At 37.8% G+C, this 21,066-nt stretch overlaps 1 protein-coding gene across 1 annotated transcript in view; it reads right to left on the bottom strand.

Moving 5' to 3' along the window:
* Positions 1-21,066, bottom strand: part of SEMA3D (semaphorin 3D) — a 197,546-nt gene that overhangs the window by 86,150 nt on the left and 90,330 nt on the right. The window contains exons 4-6 of the mRNA XM_075599553.1: positions 15,412-15,474; positions 14,209-14,328; positions 12,511-12,604 (exon numbers count right to left, since the gene is read on the bottom strand). Coding sequence (XP_075455668.1) covers positions 12,511-12,604; positions 14,209-14,328; positions 15,412-15,474 — 277 coding nt within the window. The remainder of the gene's footprint in view (positions 1-12,510; positions 12,605-14,208; positions 14,329-15,411; positions 15,475-21,066) is intronic.

Genomic DNA, 21,066 nt, shown 5'->3' with positions numbered 1-21,066 from the left:
CTAATACTGTAGTTTGTAAAGACGTATAGAATGTTTACACTGACATTGGTTACGTCTAGGTTTAACCTCTTCTTCAGCCCAGTAAAGTATACGCAGTACATTTGAAAGAAAAAATAGACTTGAGGGGCCTTGCAAGCTCATGCACAACTACTGTGTATCCATAAATAGACCTTATGTTGATACATTAAAATGTATCTTAACCTAATTATTTACTAAACTTTAACCAGACATTGTATATTAAGAGGTTCATCTATTTTCATGCACGTCAAGTCTGATATGCAGAAAAAGACAAATAGATGTACAATATAACACTTCTTCCTCACATGAAAAGGACTCTATTTTACGCATTGCTCCACATTATTGTGACAATGAAAAGTTTCAATTACGTATTTTAACTGTGTTGAAACATTTTGTGTCATCATACAAGACAGAGTCCTGCATCTGTATATCATTTTGATTACATCAAATTTTGGTGAGAAGCTAAATGAGGAATTTACATGTGTTTTTATGTTGCTCAGGCAATTTTTAGGATCGATTTTGACACTTACAGTTTACGGCCTCAAATACTATTATAACTAGTACTTTCAATACTATTATTTCAGCATCATTTTGTACTAATTAGTAAACACTCCTAGAAGAAGTCCAACTAATTAAAATGTCAACTGCAAGAAATGACCGCTGTCTGTTACATAGTTATTACCTTTCACCAATATAATTAACACACACTTCCCAGCAAGCTCAAACCCCAACACCCACCACATCATAAATATATATATATATATATATATATATATATATATATATATATATATATATATATATATATATATATATATATATATATATATATTATATATATCAAAAGGAGTGCTACTGAGTGTGTATTCAACAAAAGTCAGGGGAGCCCAAAGCTACATCCAATTGACAAAACATATATGGTAATAAGTATAAAGTTTAATACTTCAATAATAATATTTTCTTGGTTATTTAGTTAAACCCTTTGGCCAAAGCGCCATAAGCCTGCATACCAAACGTCAAGGTATAACCAAATTTGCCGGTCCTAACATTAAACTGTGAAACCTTTTCTTTTACCTCGGTGTGTGGGGAAACAAACCTTCATACAGAGGTAAAAGGAAAGGTTCACAGTTTAGTGTTAGGACCTGCAAATTTGGTTATACCTTGACGTTTGTTATGCAGGCTTATGACGCTTTGGCCAACGGGTTTAATTAAATAACCAAGAAAATATTATTATTGAAGTATTTAACTTTATAATTATTACCATAAATGGTTTGTCAATTGGATGTAGCATTGGGCTCCCCTGTCTTTTGTTGCATTCTTTCACCAATATAACCTTATAACCTTATCCATAACTAAATACTTTTGTGTACACCTCAAGTAAACCGGTCACTTTAGAATATCATTTAAAGCTGCGTCCTTTAGACAACATAACTCCAGTTTAAAAGTATCACTGTCCAGGCTTTATGAAAGTGAATGTCTCAATGAAGAATAGGTAATGGTGTTTGTGCCAGCACGGTGACAGGAGCGTGATGGCCCATAGCTCCATCACTGCCTAACCTTTGTTGACATGAAGCTTTCAATGCTACAATGTGCAACAAAGAGTTGACGTATTCATGCATTTGTATCTGCTCATTGCAGATCCTCTGGTAGAGACTGATCTACAATCCCTTTCACCTACATGCTTTATCAACCACACATGTAGCACAACGTTTTGTATTACACACATATATTCCTTTTACATGTTATCTTTGCTGACTGCAAACTTTCCACAACATGAAGTTTAAACAACAATACAGACAATCGATTCATTTTACCAAGCTGAACTTTTCAGTGTACATACAGCATACATGTATCACTGTTGCTAAGACTGAGACAAGTTTCCAGGCGTAAATTGTGCTCAATATATTTCGGTTCATTTATGTTTTCAGTTTTTTCAAGACTCAAAGTAAAGTCAATCTGTTTTCTTCTTTGTTTTGAATTGTTGCATGAAATGACAGATGAACAGTAGCCGATGTTCTTGCTTCCGCTGCCTCACAACATTGCGTCAAAACTGGCGCTATATTTAATATGAAATTGTATGCAGCTGAAAGAAACAGTGAAGTGTGCGCTATTTCTTTAAGGCACCGTAATATCTGTAACGCTGACACTTTGATGGGAGCTATAACCTCTGCTACATCTGTAGCATGTTCATTTATTATTTTACTGCTTTGACCCATTTAATGGAGTTAACATTGAGTTATTTATCAAAGCAGTTCAATTATTTGCTCTTTGCACTGAAGTAAATACAACTACTATACATGGAAGCAATTAGATTTTTACACTATTCCCTGAAATGCTAAAAATTCCATTTTATAGAAACTATGTAGCTTATAGTCCTTTAAAAAGCTCAAGCGTGTTGATGTTCACTGAAAGGAATGAAGCTTTCAGAGAATGGGCAATCACTGCAGTGTCTGACCATCTTCTGTAAGAAACAAGAATTCACATTAACCTGGAACACGTTTTGTATATCTGTCCAGCAATAACTTGGGAAGAACTTATCAGCCAATATATATATATATATATATATATATATATATATATATATATATATATATATATATATATATTACTACAAATGTAGTGCCTATATACAGTATTTTAGGACTTCCTTAATTAACTCTAAATACATGCAAACCATTAAAATAACATATTGTGTTGTGGTTTAACACAGATTGTTTTCTTGCTTTAAAAATGACAGGGGTCATGTTATTTGTTTTCCAAATGACAGGAAACACAAGTTGATATGGGTCATGCTTGGAGATTGGTTCTTTCAAAATACTCCAATAAAGACTGAACAAAAGGCCCGATCTTTCATGCAATTAGGCCCACCATAATCAAAAACTTGTTTATGTTTAGCTTTTATATAATCATTGTATATGTTTAGGAAACTTAACTGCTGATTGCCTAAGAGCCATACACAGAAGCATACAAACTCCAATGACAATAGGGGCTTTCTATATGCTTTGGATATAGAGGTCAAACTGATATTGAATGTCACCAGATGTTAGACCACACAGGTCTATTCACTGTGGAGTATAACAAAACATGACTTTGGGAATTATCACCTACAACAGGTATTCTATAACAAAGAAAGTGACTATCGCAGGTCAGGTTCCCATTCCAACACATGGAAATTTAAATGTTTTGGGCGCAGAAGTGTGCTGAGATAATTCCACTGTCTGCTGATACGTTAATATCATTTGTACACCCAACTGAGAAAAATACAATACATTACCATGTGCTCATTTATATTATGTTTTTAGAAAATCGCTAAAAGTTAATAAGGGGCTTGTATGACATTCATAATCTACTATCCGTACAATGTTCCCCTTTCTTTGTTTAATTTTGAGAATGTACTTTTTGCAACAGTCATCTAAAGGTTTGAAGAATAGCAAATTGAGGGTGAGCACATACTCTATACAGCTTTAAAAAATCCAAAGTACTGTACATGGGTTCAGTTCGATTTAAACTCCAGTTCATTTCAAAGTCTGCTTTGAATGCTGAATCGTACTTTGCTACTCAATTTTGAATCCGCATGAATAGAAATGTATTTATGTATATCTTTATTTATGTCGCGCCTACAATGTACTCAGCGCTTTACAAAAGAGACAGTACAGTACTGGACATTATAATACAATAAGTGCAACCAACAAAACCAGACTATAGTAAAGGAAAAAAATAAAAAAAGACAAAATAGGAAATGCAATCCCTGCCCCTGAGAGCTTACAATCTAAGATGTATGTTAGGAAATTTACGGAGACTATAAAAGCAGCAGATGGCAGTGCTAAGCCTCAATGGTTGGTAGGAGTGACTGTGGTTGTGAGACAGAAACATTAATCCGGGGAATTGCTTTATTTAAGAGATGAATTTTAAGGTTTGCCTTAAAGCTGCAGTTCAAGCAATATCCTACAAGTGTGTGTGTGTGTGTGTTTTTTAATAATTCAGTTCTTTACTATGAGAAAATACTTGTAGCATTTTAAAAAAAATGTTAAAAACATTTTTCATGTCTCTAATGTAGGAAGCATTTTTGTTTCTATAGAAACCATTTCCAACGTCAAAGCCCCTTCCCCTTCTAATAGGCTCTGGCCCTTGAGCCCCACCCTCACTCTAGCAGTGCACCAATTGTATCTAGTCACATGATATTGCTGGACTACATTACCCACAATGCTGTGGCATTAGCGTTTTAGCAGTAGAAGGTAAGGGAAGGGTTCGCGCGATATTTACAGCTACCAGAGACGCCTCTCCGAATCAGTTTCTGGTTGGAGGTCTATCTTGACCAATGAGAGAGCTGGCTAGCATCCGCGCGAAAACCGCGCGGCATCTCTGGGAAAGGTGGGCGGGGTTTCCCCTTCATAACTGCGGGTAGTGGAGACGCGATTTTACTCTTTGAAAAAGGGCTGCATAGCCTGAAACGCGTTAGAGTTGTTGCTGTCTCCCCCCGTTTTGCACCATGTTTCATTAAAGAAGTATTTTTTAACCCCTTCATTGCTGGTGTTGACCCCATCCTTCAGCTGTGCTCCGCTGCCATCCTTGGATAATCATCACTATGCGTTTTAGCAGTAGATTAACAGAGGAAAGGGAAGATTTTTGCAATGTTACGGGGGAAGAAGCAAACATTGTAAGCCATGCTATGAATGTGAATGGAGAAGGAAAAGGAGGAGTCAAATGTCACTCCAAGGTAACGTGCTTTGGCGACAGGATAGATGGTAGAACCATTTACGGTGATGGAAAGAGCACATATTAGGTCTAATTAGGGGAGAAATATGAGGAGCTCAGTTTTAAACATATTAAATTTAAGACGACGGAGCACCATCCACAAGGATAAAGCCAGAAGGCAATCTGAGACTTGGGACTGGATTGCAGGAGTGAGTGTACAGATGGATAGATATATCTGAATGTCATATGCATAGAGATTATACCTGCCGCTGAAAGACTTGATGAGGCTACCAAGAGATAGGAGAGAAAAGGAAAGGTCCCATAACAGAGACCTGAGGTACACCAACAGACAGATCAACAGAAGACTAAGACGTGTTAGCAACAGAGACAGAATATGTGCGATGGGAGTGGTGCGATGAGAACCAGGAAAGAGCATTGTTGTAGATACCGAGAGTTTAGAATATGAAAGAGGAGAGTGAACTACAGCATCAAAAGCAGCAGAGAGATTGAGTAGGATAATTAGAGAAAAGGGATGTTGGAATTTAGCTTCTTGTAATGTAGATCATTAGCTACTTTAGGGAGCACAGTCTCTGTTGAGTGAGCTGTACGAAAATCAGATTGTAAAAGGACCCTGAGGGAATGGGAATTAAGAAAGTTGATCATACAAGAAAACACGAGACGCTTGGAGGCAAACGGCATGAGGGCAGTGGCATAACTACCGAGCTGCTAAACCTCGCAATGCGGGGGTGGAGGGCCGGAAGCGCAGGTCACCGCTGGAAGTTAGGTTCAGGTTCCGTGCTTGCTGTTGGGGCGTGGCATTCACCGAACACAGGCAATTCCTCCTCCCCCTGCCTGTTTCCCCGCCTGAATGTCTAAGAACACAGACAGGGTCAGAGCAGCCTTATCCCTCTCCCTCAGGTAAAAAAAAGATGTGTGTGTGTAGGGGGGATTGTGTGTGTGTGTATGGGGGATTGTGTGTGTGAGAAGAGGGGATTTTATGTGTGTGTGTGTTAGGGGGGTTGTGTGTGTATGTGTGTAGGGGGTATTGTGTGATTGTGTAGCAGGATTGTGTGTGTGTGTGTGTGTGTGTGTGTGTGTGTGTGTGTGTGTGTGTGTGTGTGTGTGTGTGTGTGTGTGTGTGTGTGTGTGTGTATAGGGGGAGTTTTGTGTGTGAGGGAGAGAGGAGGGGGGGAAGAGTGAGAGGGAGGAAGAGTAAGAAAGGGGGTGAAACATGGGAGAGAGGAGACAGTAAGGGTGGGGGGATTGTGAGATGAGACTGTGAGGGGGAACTTGCAAGGTGTATAGGAGGAGGGGTGCTTACAAGGCCGCTCACATGGGGACCTCGGTGGACACTAAATTTGTTTGTATTTTTTGTTTAGGGGGCCCTTTCAAAATGTTTGTAGGGGGCCCAGAAAATGTAGTTACGCCTCTGCACAAGGGATACAGGGCAGTAGTTCGTAAGGCACGTAGGGTCTAGATTGTTTTTTAGAATAGGTGACCACTGCATGCTTAAAGGAAGAGGGGAAAGTGCTAGAGGACAGGATTTCATTGAAATTATGGGTGATAGTGGGTACCAAGACAGGAGTAAGAGTTCTGGTAAGGTGTGAGGGGATAGGATCAAGAGGAGATGTGGTAGAGGGAGAAGAGCAGATCAGCTTAGAAACTTCCAACTCTGTAACAGGAGAAAAGGAGTCAAGAGCGGAAGAAGGAGGTTTAAGTCGAAGCAGAGAGGATGGGAAGGGACAGAAGGAATCTCCTTGTGTATAGCATCCACCTTGCCTTTAATATAGTCAGAAAAGTCTAGAGGAGAAGTGAAGGAAGGATGGGAAGTAGGAGGAGGAGGTCAGAGGAGGGAGTCAAATACCATTGTTGTAAAGGTAAAACTCAATAAGTGCCTTTTTAGCAAAAACTCACTAAACGCACTTCCTGACTTGGAATTTCTAGATATTTCCATTGAAAAGCACATTTAAGATACCTAATCTTCAGAACTCATCATATCAAAATACCTTCCTTTGAAATACAGAATTTTCTTGTCAAAAAGAACATTTAATCGCATTTTCCTCAATACACAAATAATGTAATTAATGTCTTTTACCTTTACAACGACGATTCAGAGAAAATATGAGCCAAAACCCAAGAAAGGCACATAATAATTTTCTTTTCCTGTGTGTCTTTATTTTGAATAATATATATATATATTTTAAACTGTAAACTATCGTGATAAATTGGATGTTTGAAAAAGTGTAAACAAAAAAAACTTTTTTTTTTAGCTTTTTCCATAAAATCAAAACCATGTGGAGTCAGAACAAAGCAATTCTAGAAATTCAAATAAAAAATAGTCAGCAGTACCTTCCAAAATTCTAGGGTCAAATAAGAAGCCATTTTTAGCAGTATTTCTATGTTATAAGGAGTTTAAAGGCTTGTACAGAAATTTGATTCCACCATAAGGCTGCGCTTATACTGTGGGCTAGGGCGACTTGACCGCATGACGCCAGCCGTCGCAATAGCGATTCCTGCATGCTGGTGCAGGAGACGAGAGGGCTACCGGTGGGCGTGACCATGAGCGGTTCACCCTCATTGGCTGAGCCGCTAATGTGTCGATGACGTCACGCAGCGATCTCCAAAAAGTCAAAATCCTTTGACTACCGGCAATTGCGACTGCTCCGTCGCTCTGCAGCACTGTTGGGTCGCGCCCAATATATTGGCACCCGCGAAGAACTGCATGTACTTGTGACGGCGCTGCGCGACGTCGCAGTTGCAATTACTTTAAGCGTAGCCTAATGGTCTATGTTAGTGATGCCTCAAAGCAATTTTGGAGCAAAAGTGGGACATTTTTGCACGCATGTATGCAAGTACTCTGCTCAAATGTTGCCCTAGCTTGCACCTACAGTAGAGGAGTGTTAGTGAGAGGAGTTGGGAGGAATTACATGGTACACAGAATATAATTAAATATATTAGATTCTGAATCTCTCTTTGACATTCTTTTTTTATTTTCCCCCCAAAAAAACCTTCTTATCAGAATTGTCCTAAGTCTAAAATTCTGCATCAAATGTCAGAGACGGTTCCTACATATGTCGCAGTTCTGTTCCAAAAACTGGAGCAGTGTCTTTAAACAAACTCTTCTCTTCCTTGATAAATTGCCCCCATAATGAGTAAGAGTGTCGGGTCAGTTCAAAAGTAAAAGGTTTTTTGACACTCTTGCTCACTGCAGATTAGTAAAAAAAATATCTCAGATGAATTAAAAATGTAAATATTTGTGCATGGATACAAACTTGTTTTATGCGTAAAAAGCAAAGATTAGTAATGAAAGGAACACATGCATCCAGTATACTGTTTTCTAGTAGATTCCCACAGTTGTCACAACAGTATTATTTGGTGTATACAAATGACAATAGATATGGGAATTAGTGTCGCAGTCTACACCACGTTATACTGTATGATATTGCAGAATGACATGGAGAAATTACTGTACAAGTATATAGTATATCACATTTAATTAAGATAACTGCTCTGTAAGACACCCGAAATCCTCAATTTATAGTTGGATATTTGTTGGAACTCAATAGCATCCATACGTGTGTGTAAAACTTTGCAATGTCCGGTACTTGGAATCAATTCGAAATCGCTCATAAAATTAAATACTCACTTTATTAAAAACTTCCATATAAGAGATATGAAGAACTACCCTTTCTTAACCTATTTTTTAAGTCTTGGCTCCCCTGATGCGACATTTTTGGCAGGCAGGGGAGGTCAAGTCTTATGCGTTCCTAAAACAATTGTTTTTTTCTGTGTGCATTTCCACTATTAGAACACATAAAGAATAAGTGTCTTGACAATGTGCAAGAATCAAAAGCTTTTTTTTTGTAGTGCACAGGCCAGGCAAATCACCAGAGTGATCGTTAGAACTCTTTTTGGCAAGCGTGATACAATTTTTTAGGGAGAGGAACAAGTTCTTCAGGTGCTGCTTAATATGAGCCAAAAATCCAGAGTAAGTCATTGGAAGACAGAGGAGGCTAAGATGAATGTATTCAAATAAGCAGCTCAACTGCATTACAGTATGGTGACAATTTAGCTCTATATGGTATAAACTAATACTAATGGATTAAAAAGAAGATATATCAGAGTTCTGTGTAAACATCTGTGTAATATTTAAAAGAGAACCTATTTTTTTGTTTTGTTTACTTTAGAAGGGGACCCCAGAGCTGAATGTAGCTATCCATTCACACAGAAATGGCATACTGTAACCTTCCAGTTCTAGGGAATAGTCCCATCCAGTAGGAGATAGAGTCCTAGCTAGAGAGGACTAGTTTAAGATTAGATTCTAAATAGATATGTAAAGCTGCAGACCAAGCAATATCCTACATGTGTTTCTTTTAATAAATTAGATCTGTACTATGAGAAAATACTTGCAGCATTTAAAAAAACAACAACTCTGACTGAAATTTTAAATGTATTATAATGTAACAAGGATTTTGTGTTTCTATAGCAACCATTTACAAAGTGACATTACCTTCCTCTTCTGAAACAGACTCTGGCACACCCCTTTTTGCACTGTATCTGGTGACTGCCTAGTCACATGATCTTTCCCACAGAACTTTGCATCTTTGGTCCTCTTCTGCAGCACTGACAGACATTTAGTGAACCGCTGAGCCGAATCTTCACAGGAGACCGGATCGATCAGCAACTTAGCTAATTACTTATCATTGTGTGGATTGTATTGATGCACATATTAAAGGGAAACATTTTTTTTTTAAACGGCATCTTGGACTGCTGCTTTTAGAGACAGGATAGGCTAACGTTAGGACAACCACGTACAATTATTGACAAGCAAATCCTCCAAGCAGAGTTCCCACTTAAGAGAAATGTCTTCATTTCCAAAGAAACCAAAGCAGTCATTAACATTGTTAAGTTGTTTATAAAATGTTTCCCTTGTACATTACATGGCATTGCCCCTCTTTATTCATCTTCCATACTCATGCTCTGTACTTTCTTACCATTTATTACCAACGGACAGGTACAACAATGTGGTTGCTGATGTAGTTCTACTTAACAGATGCTGTAGCAATAACATGATAGGACTCAGATTCTTTATTTAAGATCCAAAGTCTAAATTCATCTTATTGCAGTTATCACGATGTAATGATAATGCAGTTTCTGGAAAACTATAGTAGCAGATCATTTTAAAAGAAGACTGCTGGATATTTTCACAGGTATGTAATCTGGATGTAAAGAACATTTGTACGTGAAAACATGGGACCAAATAAGTAGGACTGCATCTTTAACTTTGATGATCACAAAGCTGTAGCAGAGTGTGAAAGGAGACTGAAACATGCTTTAACAGGAGCGAATGGTCTAGTAATATTACTCTTTGAAGCAATGGAATAAATCCCTCTGTACAGGTATTTTGAGAAAGTCCCTTAACTCAATTTATCCAACAATGCATGAAGCATAAACATTTAGATTGTAAGCCCTAGGGGGCTAGGAATTGTGTCTGAAATGTTCTCATTTACAGTTATGCATAAAATATAAAACATGTATGTTATTTCAGATCCTTGCAAAAATCCATATTAATATTTATTCTCGAAAAATGTTTAAAAGAATATTCTTAAACTTCAGATTATATAAAATATTATTACAATGTGGCTATTAAGAACATTAGACATTTCCCCAGTTGGAAGAACAACATTTCCATTAGGATACACTTTACCATGACAAATACAGTATATGAATATAAAGTGAAGGGAAGCCATATCGATCACAGACATTGTTTGTAGTTTCTGAGCTTTTATTTGAGATATTACATGTATGTCCCAATTCATGAGTTTACACTACTCAAAGCACCTTTTCCTTAAACGTCTCAGAATTCTTTTCACGTCTTTTAAAAGGTATCACAATCAATCATCTGATTAAGGGTCTTTTGAGTTTAAAGCTCATGCATACAGTTCATGCAACATCTGTGTACTACAGTATTTACATGTTATGTCAATAAAATATATGATAACCTACAGGGAATTGAAACTTTTCAAGCAAATTCAGCTTGAATGTGTAATGCAGGGGTTCTCAACTGCAGTCCTCAAGATCCCCCAACTGGTCATGTTTTCAGGATATTCCTGCGTCAGCAAAGGTGCTTCAATCAGTCCCTGCTTCACCACATGTGGCTCAATCAGTGGCTCAGCCACTAATTGAGCCACTGTGATGGTAGTGGGTATCCGGTCTTCATTAATAAAGGTGGAGTCTGCCTGGCTGCCCCTGAAACCGTATGGCAAGAGCTGAAGGTGTCTTGGGTCTAATACTGTACCTTACTATATTGCCCTGTAATTCTTTTCCCCTTATTCTGTCTGTGTGGGGTTAACTATGTAAGCTCAGTGGGCCAGTTAATGTATTCTATGTTGTAGTCCCTTTGACCCGTGGCTGCCTGGGCAAGCTTATAAGTGGGTTGCCTTGTATGGGTGGCCCCTTATGAGAAATAGCTGCAGGGCAGAGACTTCTGAAACATGAGGAAAAATGGGGATATTTGGGGGCAAAAAGGGTTAACCTGTATTGCCTGCCAGCAAGGTATTAGAACTGGGTCTAGGAGGCTTGTATGCTAACACAGGTTTTAGAATCCCAGCTCGCAGATCCCAGTTTTAGAATGTCAGCTCTAGGGATCAAATGTTACTGTTACTGTATTGGGTGTAGGGGCTGGTGTCCTAGAACAGGTTTTAGAGCCCAGTTCATAGACCCCACATTTTAGGTCCAAATTGTAGTGTCAGCTCTAGGGATCAAATTTTAGTTTTGCTGTGTTTTAAAACTACAATGCCTTTTGTGTTTTGCCTGTGAGGAAAAACAAGTTCAGTGACAAAAGACAGCCAGATTTAAATTAGCATAGCAAAAGACATGCAGGTTGATTGCACATGATACGGGAGAAGGGCTGTGAACAAGATATCTGGAGTAGAAAGCCTTTGTTTCACCTAGACCCAGGGGAGCCAGGACCACAGTGGGCATGGGGCTAGCCAGGAAAATGGTTGCTGGATATCATACTCATAAGCACAATTTCCATTGCCAAGTTTAGAATTTATCCCTCCTATCATTGAATGCACAACCACAATCCATGCTCTAATTGGCTGCCAGACCCCTCTAAGTATTAGATAGGCATCAAGCCTATATAAGGGAGAACAGTGTAGCAGATAACTCTCTTTTTCTGTTGGCGATTTGAAGAGACAAGCAGCTGCTGGCGGGCTTCTCAAAAGTGCTTCTGGGTGAAAAGAGCTATAACACCAACACAGAATCATGGAGAGGCCCAGCCAGCAGGCTGAAACCAACTGGAGCAGACAGGGTAATGCCTTTTGCTGAAGCAGGAGCCCTGCAACTAGTAAATTGCTAGATCTCAACTCCCAGACCCCAGTAAGTGTGTATATTCTCTGTATTTTGTATTTCTGTGTGTTTCCGAGGTCTTATCCAAATAAACCTCAATTTAATTCACTGTCTTGTTTTGCCTTGTGACAGCCACCTGTTTTGAAACTAGGATATCCTAAAAACCTGTCCTGTTGGGGAGTATTGAGGACTGGAGTTGAGAACCCCTGGTGTAATGAGTACTAACTGGATAGCAAAAGACTATCATATCATCTGCCTTACTTTGATTATGACGCCATAATCCATCATTGCTTTCATATCTTTCTGTAGGCATGTGATCATGTAAGAATGTCATTATTCTTTGTCTCGCCATTGTTGAAAACTACACACTGTGAATGAAACTGTTGTTTTTACATTTCTGATCAAAATAACTGTTTCAAGGTCTCTAGTCTCTCAAAGTCTTACCTGTTATTACTGAAGCAAAAGGTGGTTGGGGATCAAAAGGACATTTCAGTCTGCCAGACTCCAAGGTTTGCGTGTCTAGCTTGAATACCATTTCCTGCATATAAATGCACATGCATTACATTATGATGTTATAATTGTTTCAACCTGAAAGATGGACTTGATATCTATCATCAACACGTTTTTACTTATTACTGCCAGTCATGTGATTTCCCAGAATGCCCATATAACATATATTGTGTGTATGTATAATAAATATTATAATACATAAAGAATATAGTAAAAAAAAATAAAAAATCTAAGCATGTCATTTTATGAAGTTTAATTCTTTAACTCTGGCCAATAAACATGATTCCAATGTACAGTTTAGCCCCGGGTTTTCAGCTGTATTACGTAAACCTTCCTCCTATTTATAGTTTAGACATACATTATTAGCTGTATTACTTAACACTTCCTCCTATTTACAGTTGTCTGCTGTGTTATTAGCTGAATTTTAGCAATACTTCTTTAACAATAGTTAAATGTATAAAATGTTCGATTGTACAAAGCAATGTATCATGTAGGACATTGTGGAGAGGACCCCAAATACCTGAACATCTTCCAAGGGTGCACCATCATATAACACAATAGTGTACACAAGGACCATGTACGGGGCAAACCATTGATAATTGAGTAATAAAAACCCTTTTGTTTAAGTTTACTGGAGTGTTAGCTTGGACTTTTTACATTCATTATATATGTGTAAATGATAAAAGGACATATTTACTAAGTTGTTCCTGAAAGGCATCTTACGGAACACCGCCACTTGGTAAGAATGGGCAAAAAAGTTTTGTTTAATGCAACAATAACACACTAATGCAGCCTGTTTAGCAGGACATCAAAGAAACAGAAATGTCAATAGTCTCCCTTGTTCTATGTGATCCAGTTATAGCAGTAAAGCTACGGCCTCAGTGTCGGCTGCTGCACGCGCGCCTGGCAGGCTGGCAGCCCGTGCAGCGGTGTGAACCCCGATCTCTGGTCTGTGGCTGAGCTGAAGGATATTGCGACGGTGCGGGGGGGGCGTGGCGGGGACACGGCCATGACGTCAGCCGGCTGGTTGGCCCACATTGGCTGAACCGCCAGGGGGGCGTGGCCAGAGCTCCGTCACCAGTTATGAAGACAATTTTCTTGTCTTCAGAAAATCTATTCAAGCAACACAGCGGCAAATTGCGCGCCAAGGCAGCTGGTGGGCCCGGCCCTATTGAGGGGCGTTTTTTGTTCCTGCAGTGTAGCAGCATGTACTGGGGACCTAACCTAAGTCTTCTTTAAGCCTTCCCTGATGGACACACCATATATGAGATTTGGTCACAACTTAAGTGAGCAAAATGAAACGAGAGCAATACAAAAATAAGCCACAAAATACAGTACAGTATATGGCTCAAATGATTTCATCACATTATCAATCTTCTTTACTTTTTTGCTAACTCTCGTTGCGGTAACAGTGATAATTGTTAACGACTCATAACGAACTGTGATATTTAGACACATCAAACGTGTAAACTGTTTTTATATCCATGGCTTTTTTTTTTTTTAAATACACTATCTTTTCTCATTCATCATCTTAGGTCATTCATTTTTAAAACAAAACATTATAACAGAGGTGATGGATGATGCACATTCTATATTTTGTGTTATGTACAGTATTGCTGCAGATAAAATTACCTCTTTGGGAGTTCCAAGTTCAACATATCCACACAGAGGGTGATACGCTCCGGTGCCACAGGTATACGCATGGGTTTTGTTGTAGTGATGAAGAACTTTGATAAAATTTGCACATTCAGTCTAAAAATAGAGAACAGAAGTGTTTATGTTACGTATGAATGTTCTTCTATTCCACAAAGACATTGGCGTTTGCTTATGTATAACATTCATTTCAGTACCCTTATTATTTCCAGTTCACGTCACAGGTGCTGGCACACTAATGGCTCCCATGACATAATGTTATGGTTGGTTGTGTTAGGAGATGATTGAGACTGCAGCTCTCAGGGAGCCAATGTCTCAATCCTAATGAAAGAGAAGGACCTCCTCTTCCGGATGCATTGTCAGGGGTAGAGCAGGATTATGTGATTGGTACCCTCTGGTGCAGGAGTGGCCAACTCCTGTCCTCAAGGGCCACCAACATGTCATATTTTCAGGATATTCCTGCTTCAGCATAGGTGGCTCAGTTATAATGGCTGAGTCACTGATTGAACCACCTGTGGTGAAGCAGAGATATCTTGAAAACCTGACCTGTTGGTGGGCCTTGAATACTGGAGTTGGCCACCCCTGATCTGGTGTCACTAACATTCCTGCACAAAAGGGGTTAATAAAGATGGCCGGTACTATATTTAAAAACAAATGACCTACTTGTGTGGAAAACTCAATTTGGCACATTCCAGCCTGTAATGTGTTAACCATGAAAAGATTAGCTCGCTACTGGCTACTATCATTCAAGCTTCTAATATGCATCAACCTTTGAATATACAGTATAACACCGATAACAATGAATGTGCTATCTGCTGTAAATATTAATCTTTGCTGCTGATCTCAGCAAGATAACACAATACAAGCTCAATTATTCTATCGTTTCTGCGCATAAAAGTCAGCACTGTATTGGATATAGTGCTACTTCTGCCAGTATTTAATGCTTGCAGGAAACATTTGTTGGACTTAGTCCACATGCCTGAGGTAAACAGATAACTACTACAATGAACGGCCTATTCAGTATTTGGCATGTGCAAGTGCGAGATAAATAATCGGTTAGGAAATAGAAAGATGAATGCCATTAATATATATATATATATATATTATTAATGCATTTAAAATAAACCGTGTTAATACTGAAAATTAGTTATGCACAAACAAAAATACCGTTAATATACTCACATTGGCATCTTTCCCAGCGAGTTTACAAAATTCCACTCTTTCTTTAGCTGCGGGCCAGTAAATCTGTAAATATTAAAACATTGTAGTTTTCAAACGGCTTTTATATTTTTCTTGATTATTGTAGTATTGCTAAATACACCATTTGTTTGAGATAACTATTATTTACTAAATTGAATTAGCCCAAGGGAAAACAAGTGTATTATTCATGCCATGCAATCCACACACATCCAATAAAGTTGGCTAGTTTCCGAGCAATGAAGTGTCTCATTCAGAGTTAGGGAACAAATACATATCATACATTTATAAAAAAGTAACGCAGTAACCAAGGACATATGTCTATCAAATTCAACATTTTACAAAATTGGAACTAGATGTGAGACTTATACTACATTTACATTGACTCGGACGAATTTAAGCAAAAACATTCAGTTGAACATCCAATTGTATTTCATAAGTAAAACATTTTGTTCAATGCTTTTGGTTTTCTTAACTACATTGTTTAGATTTTGTTTACACTTTTGTCTTTCCCATGTGGTTAAATCAGAAACAGTTCTATAATTTGCTCAAAAACAAAAGTATATTCTTAAAGGTGACAATGGTTCTGCTGTTGGGGAAATGCTAATATTGCTAGTTACAGTATATGAAATCAAGGGCCATTCTACTGTATGTCCTCCAAGGTGGCCAATCTGGCCCTTTTCGGATCAAAATTCACCATTGAGTTTAAGGGGGGATTTCAGCCAAGTACGGTCCAATCCTTCCGCTTCGACGGATATAGAATAAGTTGCCCCAAAGTTGCAGATGTACAGTATAGTGTTATTTCACTGTTTTAACTTTGAATATACAGTATATCAATGTACCTAATCATTGCCTTTAAAAACAAAAGTGTTAATCATATACTGTACGGCTGAGCATTTTCTTGGCATTATATCTGACATGACTTGTTCTTAGTGTAAGAACCATAATAATATAGAACTCCGTTCCTGGTGATACATGAAATCTTACAATATAATAAATACATGGTAACAAATGTACTTTTTGTTCTTTATATTTTCCCCAAGGTAAAAGCAATCTTCATCTCAAAGAAAACATCTACTCATTTTCAAGTTGATATAGAATGTTTTATATATATATATATATATATATATATATATATATATATATATATATATATATATATATATATATATATATATATGGTATATGATATAGAATGTTTTAGTTATTTCCTAAACCCGTGGCGGCAGGCTTGTGAGTCCATTTCACACCTTGTGTGCCCCCTCTATTCCCCCCGTCTTCCCATGTATTTCTCTCCCCTGTCTCGCTCTTACCCCCTCTCTTCCTCACTCTCCCCCCTCCATAAATTTCCCACTCTCACTCAAATTATAGAACTGTTTCTGATTTTACCACATGGGAAAGATAAAAGTGTAAACAAGAAAAAGTGTCCATGTAGGAGCCGAAGCACAGCCACACCAAAGTAGAATAGGACAAGATGGTTAATCTCCAAAAAAAATTTGGCTAAAAAAGCATAAGGATAGACATCCTAAAAATCCTCTGACATGTTTCACGCACAGGGCGCTTTATCAAAGATCAGGATGGACATTCCCTGTATATACAGTATAGGAGACCAAACCCCCTGAACACAGATGTAGAGCATAATTAATCAATGACATCAACTCCTGTCAGGGGGAAGGTACTGAATAATTAGATGAAAATATATATATATATATATACTCAGTGCAACAAACATTTAAACAAATAACAAAAAAAGGGAATGGAAGACAATAAAAACATATTTAAACTAAACATATAATAAAAACAAACTTTAATAAAGTTAAAAACAATGGTTGTGCCTTATCAATGTTAGCCTTATAAATTAAAGTAATACCTCTAATAAATCTAATAAAGGCCAAGAATGCAAAATGAAGATAATATTGTTGATGTATTCAATGATCAATAGAAAGGAGAAATTACTAAATGAAGCAAAATAACAAACCCAAGGGTAAGTGTCAGAGAGGGAACAACTAATGAATTAAGCTATAAGAAAATTTTTAAGTTCCCACTCGACATTTAACCCCTTGGGATGCAATGTGTCCACGGTAAATACCCAATACATTTCTCTTTTGTTAAGAATATTGGTCCTGTTACCTCCTCTTATAGGTTGAACAATATGTTCAATGGCTGAAAATTGTTCAACCTGTAAGAGGAGGTAACAGGACCAATATTTTAACAAAAGAGAAATGTATTGGGTATTTACCATGGACACATTACATCCCAAGAGGTAAAATGTCGAGTGGGAACTTAAACATTTTCTTATAGCTTAATTCATTAGTTGTTCCCTCTCTGACACTTACCCTTGGGTTTGTTATTTTGCTTCATTTAGTAATTTGTTATTTGTTTAAATGTTTGTTGCACTGATTATATATATATTTTTTTCATCTAATTATTCAGTACCTTCCCCCAGACAGGAGTTCATTGATTAATTATGCTCTACATCTGTGTTCAGGGGGTTTGGTCTCCTATATATATACAGGGAATGTCCATCCTGATCATTTACTCTTTGATAAAGCGCCCTGTGCGTGAAACATGTCAGAGGATTTTTAGGATGTCTGTCCTTATGCTTTTTTAGCCAATACATTTTTTGAGATTAACCATCTTGTCCTATTCTACTTTGATGTGGCTGTGCTTCGGCTCCTACATGGACACTTTTTCTTGCTGATTACCTGCCTGGATGCACGCCTATTTGGAGACGCTGTGGAGGCTTATCCCACATTATCCTTTATGCCCCGCTCCAGCTGCTGTGGCGTGGGGTAACTGAACCCGTGGAGGAATTGGGAGGTCCCTGAGCTGAGGAGGACGCGCTCATTGATGGCGACGACACCACGTGGGGTATTATGGAGTCAGCGTGATCACCTGACCAGCACCCGGTAATCTACACTACATGTGACGCCGCACTGTCCCACCTCCAGGATCTCCGCAGAGGAAACGCCACCCGCAGGGAAGGATCGGAGCTCCGGTCTCACTGGGTCGAGAGGGACTGAGGTTACGTGAGTACAGTCATTACTGTATACTTCCTACAACTGGCTTTTTGGTCTTGTTCATATCGTTATTTCATCAGGGATATTTAAAAATGCACTCACGACAACACGCAGCTTCAGACACTTATCCCAGACCCTGCAAATACTGGAAATATACTTCATACTACAGCATTCATTCCAGCTTGACACCACTACATTGTTTTTAGAGCTCCGGTTGTTTTGGTTTTTTTCTAGACTGATTTTCTTCTACTAAAAGTGTAAACAAAATCTAAACAAAGTAGTTAAGAAATCCAAAACCATCTAACAAAATTTCCCCCAAAAAACGGACACGTTTTTACCATTTATTACTAATGGATGTTGTGTGACCGCAAACACATCTCTTTAGCCAGAGTCTTTGCATTTGAATAACTGTACAACACACAAAGCAGGACTGAGACACTAGTTGAAGATGTGCAAACGAGTTTTTTTATCCATGCTCCAGAATTACAGGTGGAAATATAACCCCTGTGATTTGTTTCTTTACATATGTAATGCTAACGGATGCCCGTCAGGAAGTATCTTGCCTCATAGATTAATTTTTCCTACTGTGTCCAGAACTGCTCAGTGCTGCCAGAGACAGGATACAGACACTGAATGGCTTTTACTGTACGTTTGACTTGTCACTGACAACTTTACAAGTTCTTATTTTATGACCATTGCAAAAGATATATACTGTATATATTTAAATACATTGTAATTCTTAACAAGTCCCCTAGCTTTCGGTGGGATTTTGTTTTTGTTTTTTAATAAATCTAGTGCTTTTCTTTTTGCCCTAGTTTTGCAAATTTATTACAGTTTGAAGACTTTAATATTCCATATACTGTAGAAAGACAGAAAGGAAATGCATCACATATCATGCTCATGTGACAAGGAAAGTACTGTAGCAGCAAAAACATTAATTGGAAGAATTGTTATCCCGGAACTATTAACGCAAATATCCACCGAAAGTTTTTTTTTGTTTTTTTACATAACTCTATATTAAACAGCTTCGGTGAACCCTCTGTTCTGGAGATATTAGAATGATAATTTGCTGAAACATTGACATTTTACAAAGCTGTCGTGTTATTTTAAGCTAAAACTGATTCGCTAGTTTAAGAAAATCCAACATATTCTGAGAACTTGAAAATGGCAACCGGTTTTCACACTGAATGACCCCGATGTGCAGACTTCTAGGAGATGGGTCAGGATATGAAGTAGGATACAGGTAGTCCTCGTTATCCAACGTTTCACTTTACAACGAATGGCATATCCAACGCTTTACAATGCAACCCTATGGGCTGTTTTTCGTCGCCGGAATGCGTTATCCAACGCTCACCGCCACTGATTAAAATGGGATTCACTTTACAACGGTTTCACTATCCAACCTTACTTCCAGAACGGATTCCGTTGGATAACCAAGGACTGCCTGTACATCAAAATCGGTACCGGAAGGAAATATTTCAGTTAAAAGAGCCTTTTATTAATATTTCATTAATTTCCATTCCATTACAACTCTATATTGAATTTGCTGCTCTAATGTACATATTCTAAGCTTCAAATAATTTGTTATCTGGGTTTATAGTCATGTATGTGTTAAAACTCTAATGAAGAATATCTGTTTCCTAAACTATCTCTGCCAATGTAAGTTTATCACAACCCAAATAAACTATTTTTTTTTTTAAATGTAATCCATCTTTCTCAAATGTTTTCAGACAAATGAATTGTTTTCTTCCTTCAAAATATGTATATAGAAAACCTAAAATGGTAACATTGTGATGACAAAGGAAGTTTAAGTGGAAGACGACACTGGGTCAATCCAGTTCAGTCTATTTTTCCCATGTGCTGTCTCAGTTGTTATGATGATCCAGAGAGAAAGGCAAACACAACCCTGTATGGGTCTGTGTAGTCAATGGAAAAAACAATAACTTTACTTTTAGTGATGGAACTAGATGGGTATTTCAGATATGAGGATTGTCATTTAATTACTCATGTTATCTGTACATATTTTTCTTGAATTCATTATTAGTGCAGAAAAGTCAACGAAAAGTAAATACATTCTACTTAAGCCACATAATATAAACCCTCGAAACATATATAAGGAATGACACACATAAAACAAGCTTATTATTTATTTATTTTTAAGTGAAAATTAAATGTTGATTAAAAAAAATGTTGTGGACCTTTACAGAGAAGCATGTTATTAAATTCTTTATGTTTGCTTAGCCCAAGTTTAAAGTTGCATGTACAGTCTGATAAAATGTGATCTATAGCACCGATGTGCTTGGCAAGAAGTATTATTTATTATTATAATATATATTACTATGTTTTGGCACATATCTCAATTTTATTACATTTTTATTAAAATACAGCTAATCTACTTATCATAAAAGTAATTTGTAAGCCAAGCACACTTCTTAACATCATTCAACGTACCTTTTAGATCTTAAGCTACAGTATAACTCTATCAAAAATGCCTGAAGAGAATCTGATATTAAGTAAGACTATGAACAAAGGTTACGTCTGGTGTAAGGGAGAACTGTTTCCTTTCACTATATGCTACAAACTGCCCATTATGTCACCACAGAACTCACTAACCAGGTCC

This window comes from Ascaphus truei, chromosome 5 (genome assembly GCF_040206685.1).
Source record: "Ascaphus truei isolate aAscTru1 chromosome 5, aAscTru1.hap1, whole genome shotgun sequence".
Lineage (NCBI taxonomy): Eukaryota > Metazoa > Chordata > Amphibia > Anura > Ascaphidae > Ascaphus > Ascaphus truei.
Note: the sequence above shows the minus strand (reverse complement) of the source record. Positions and strands in the feature narration are given on the sequence as shown.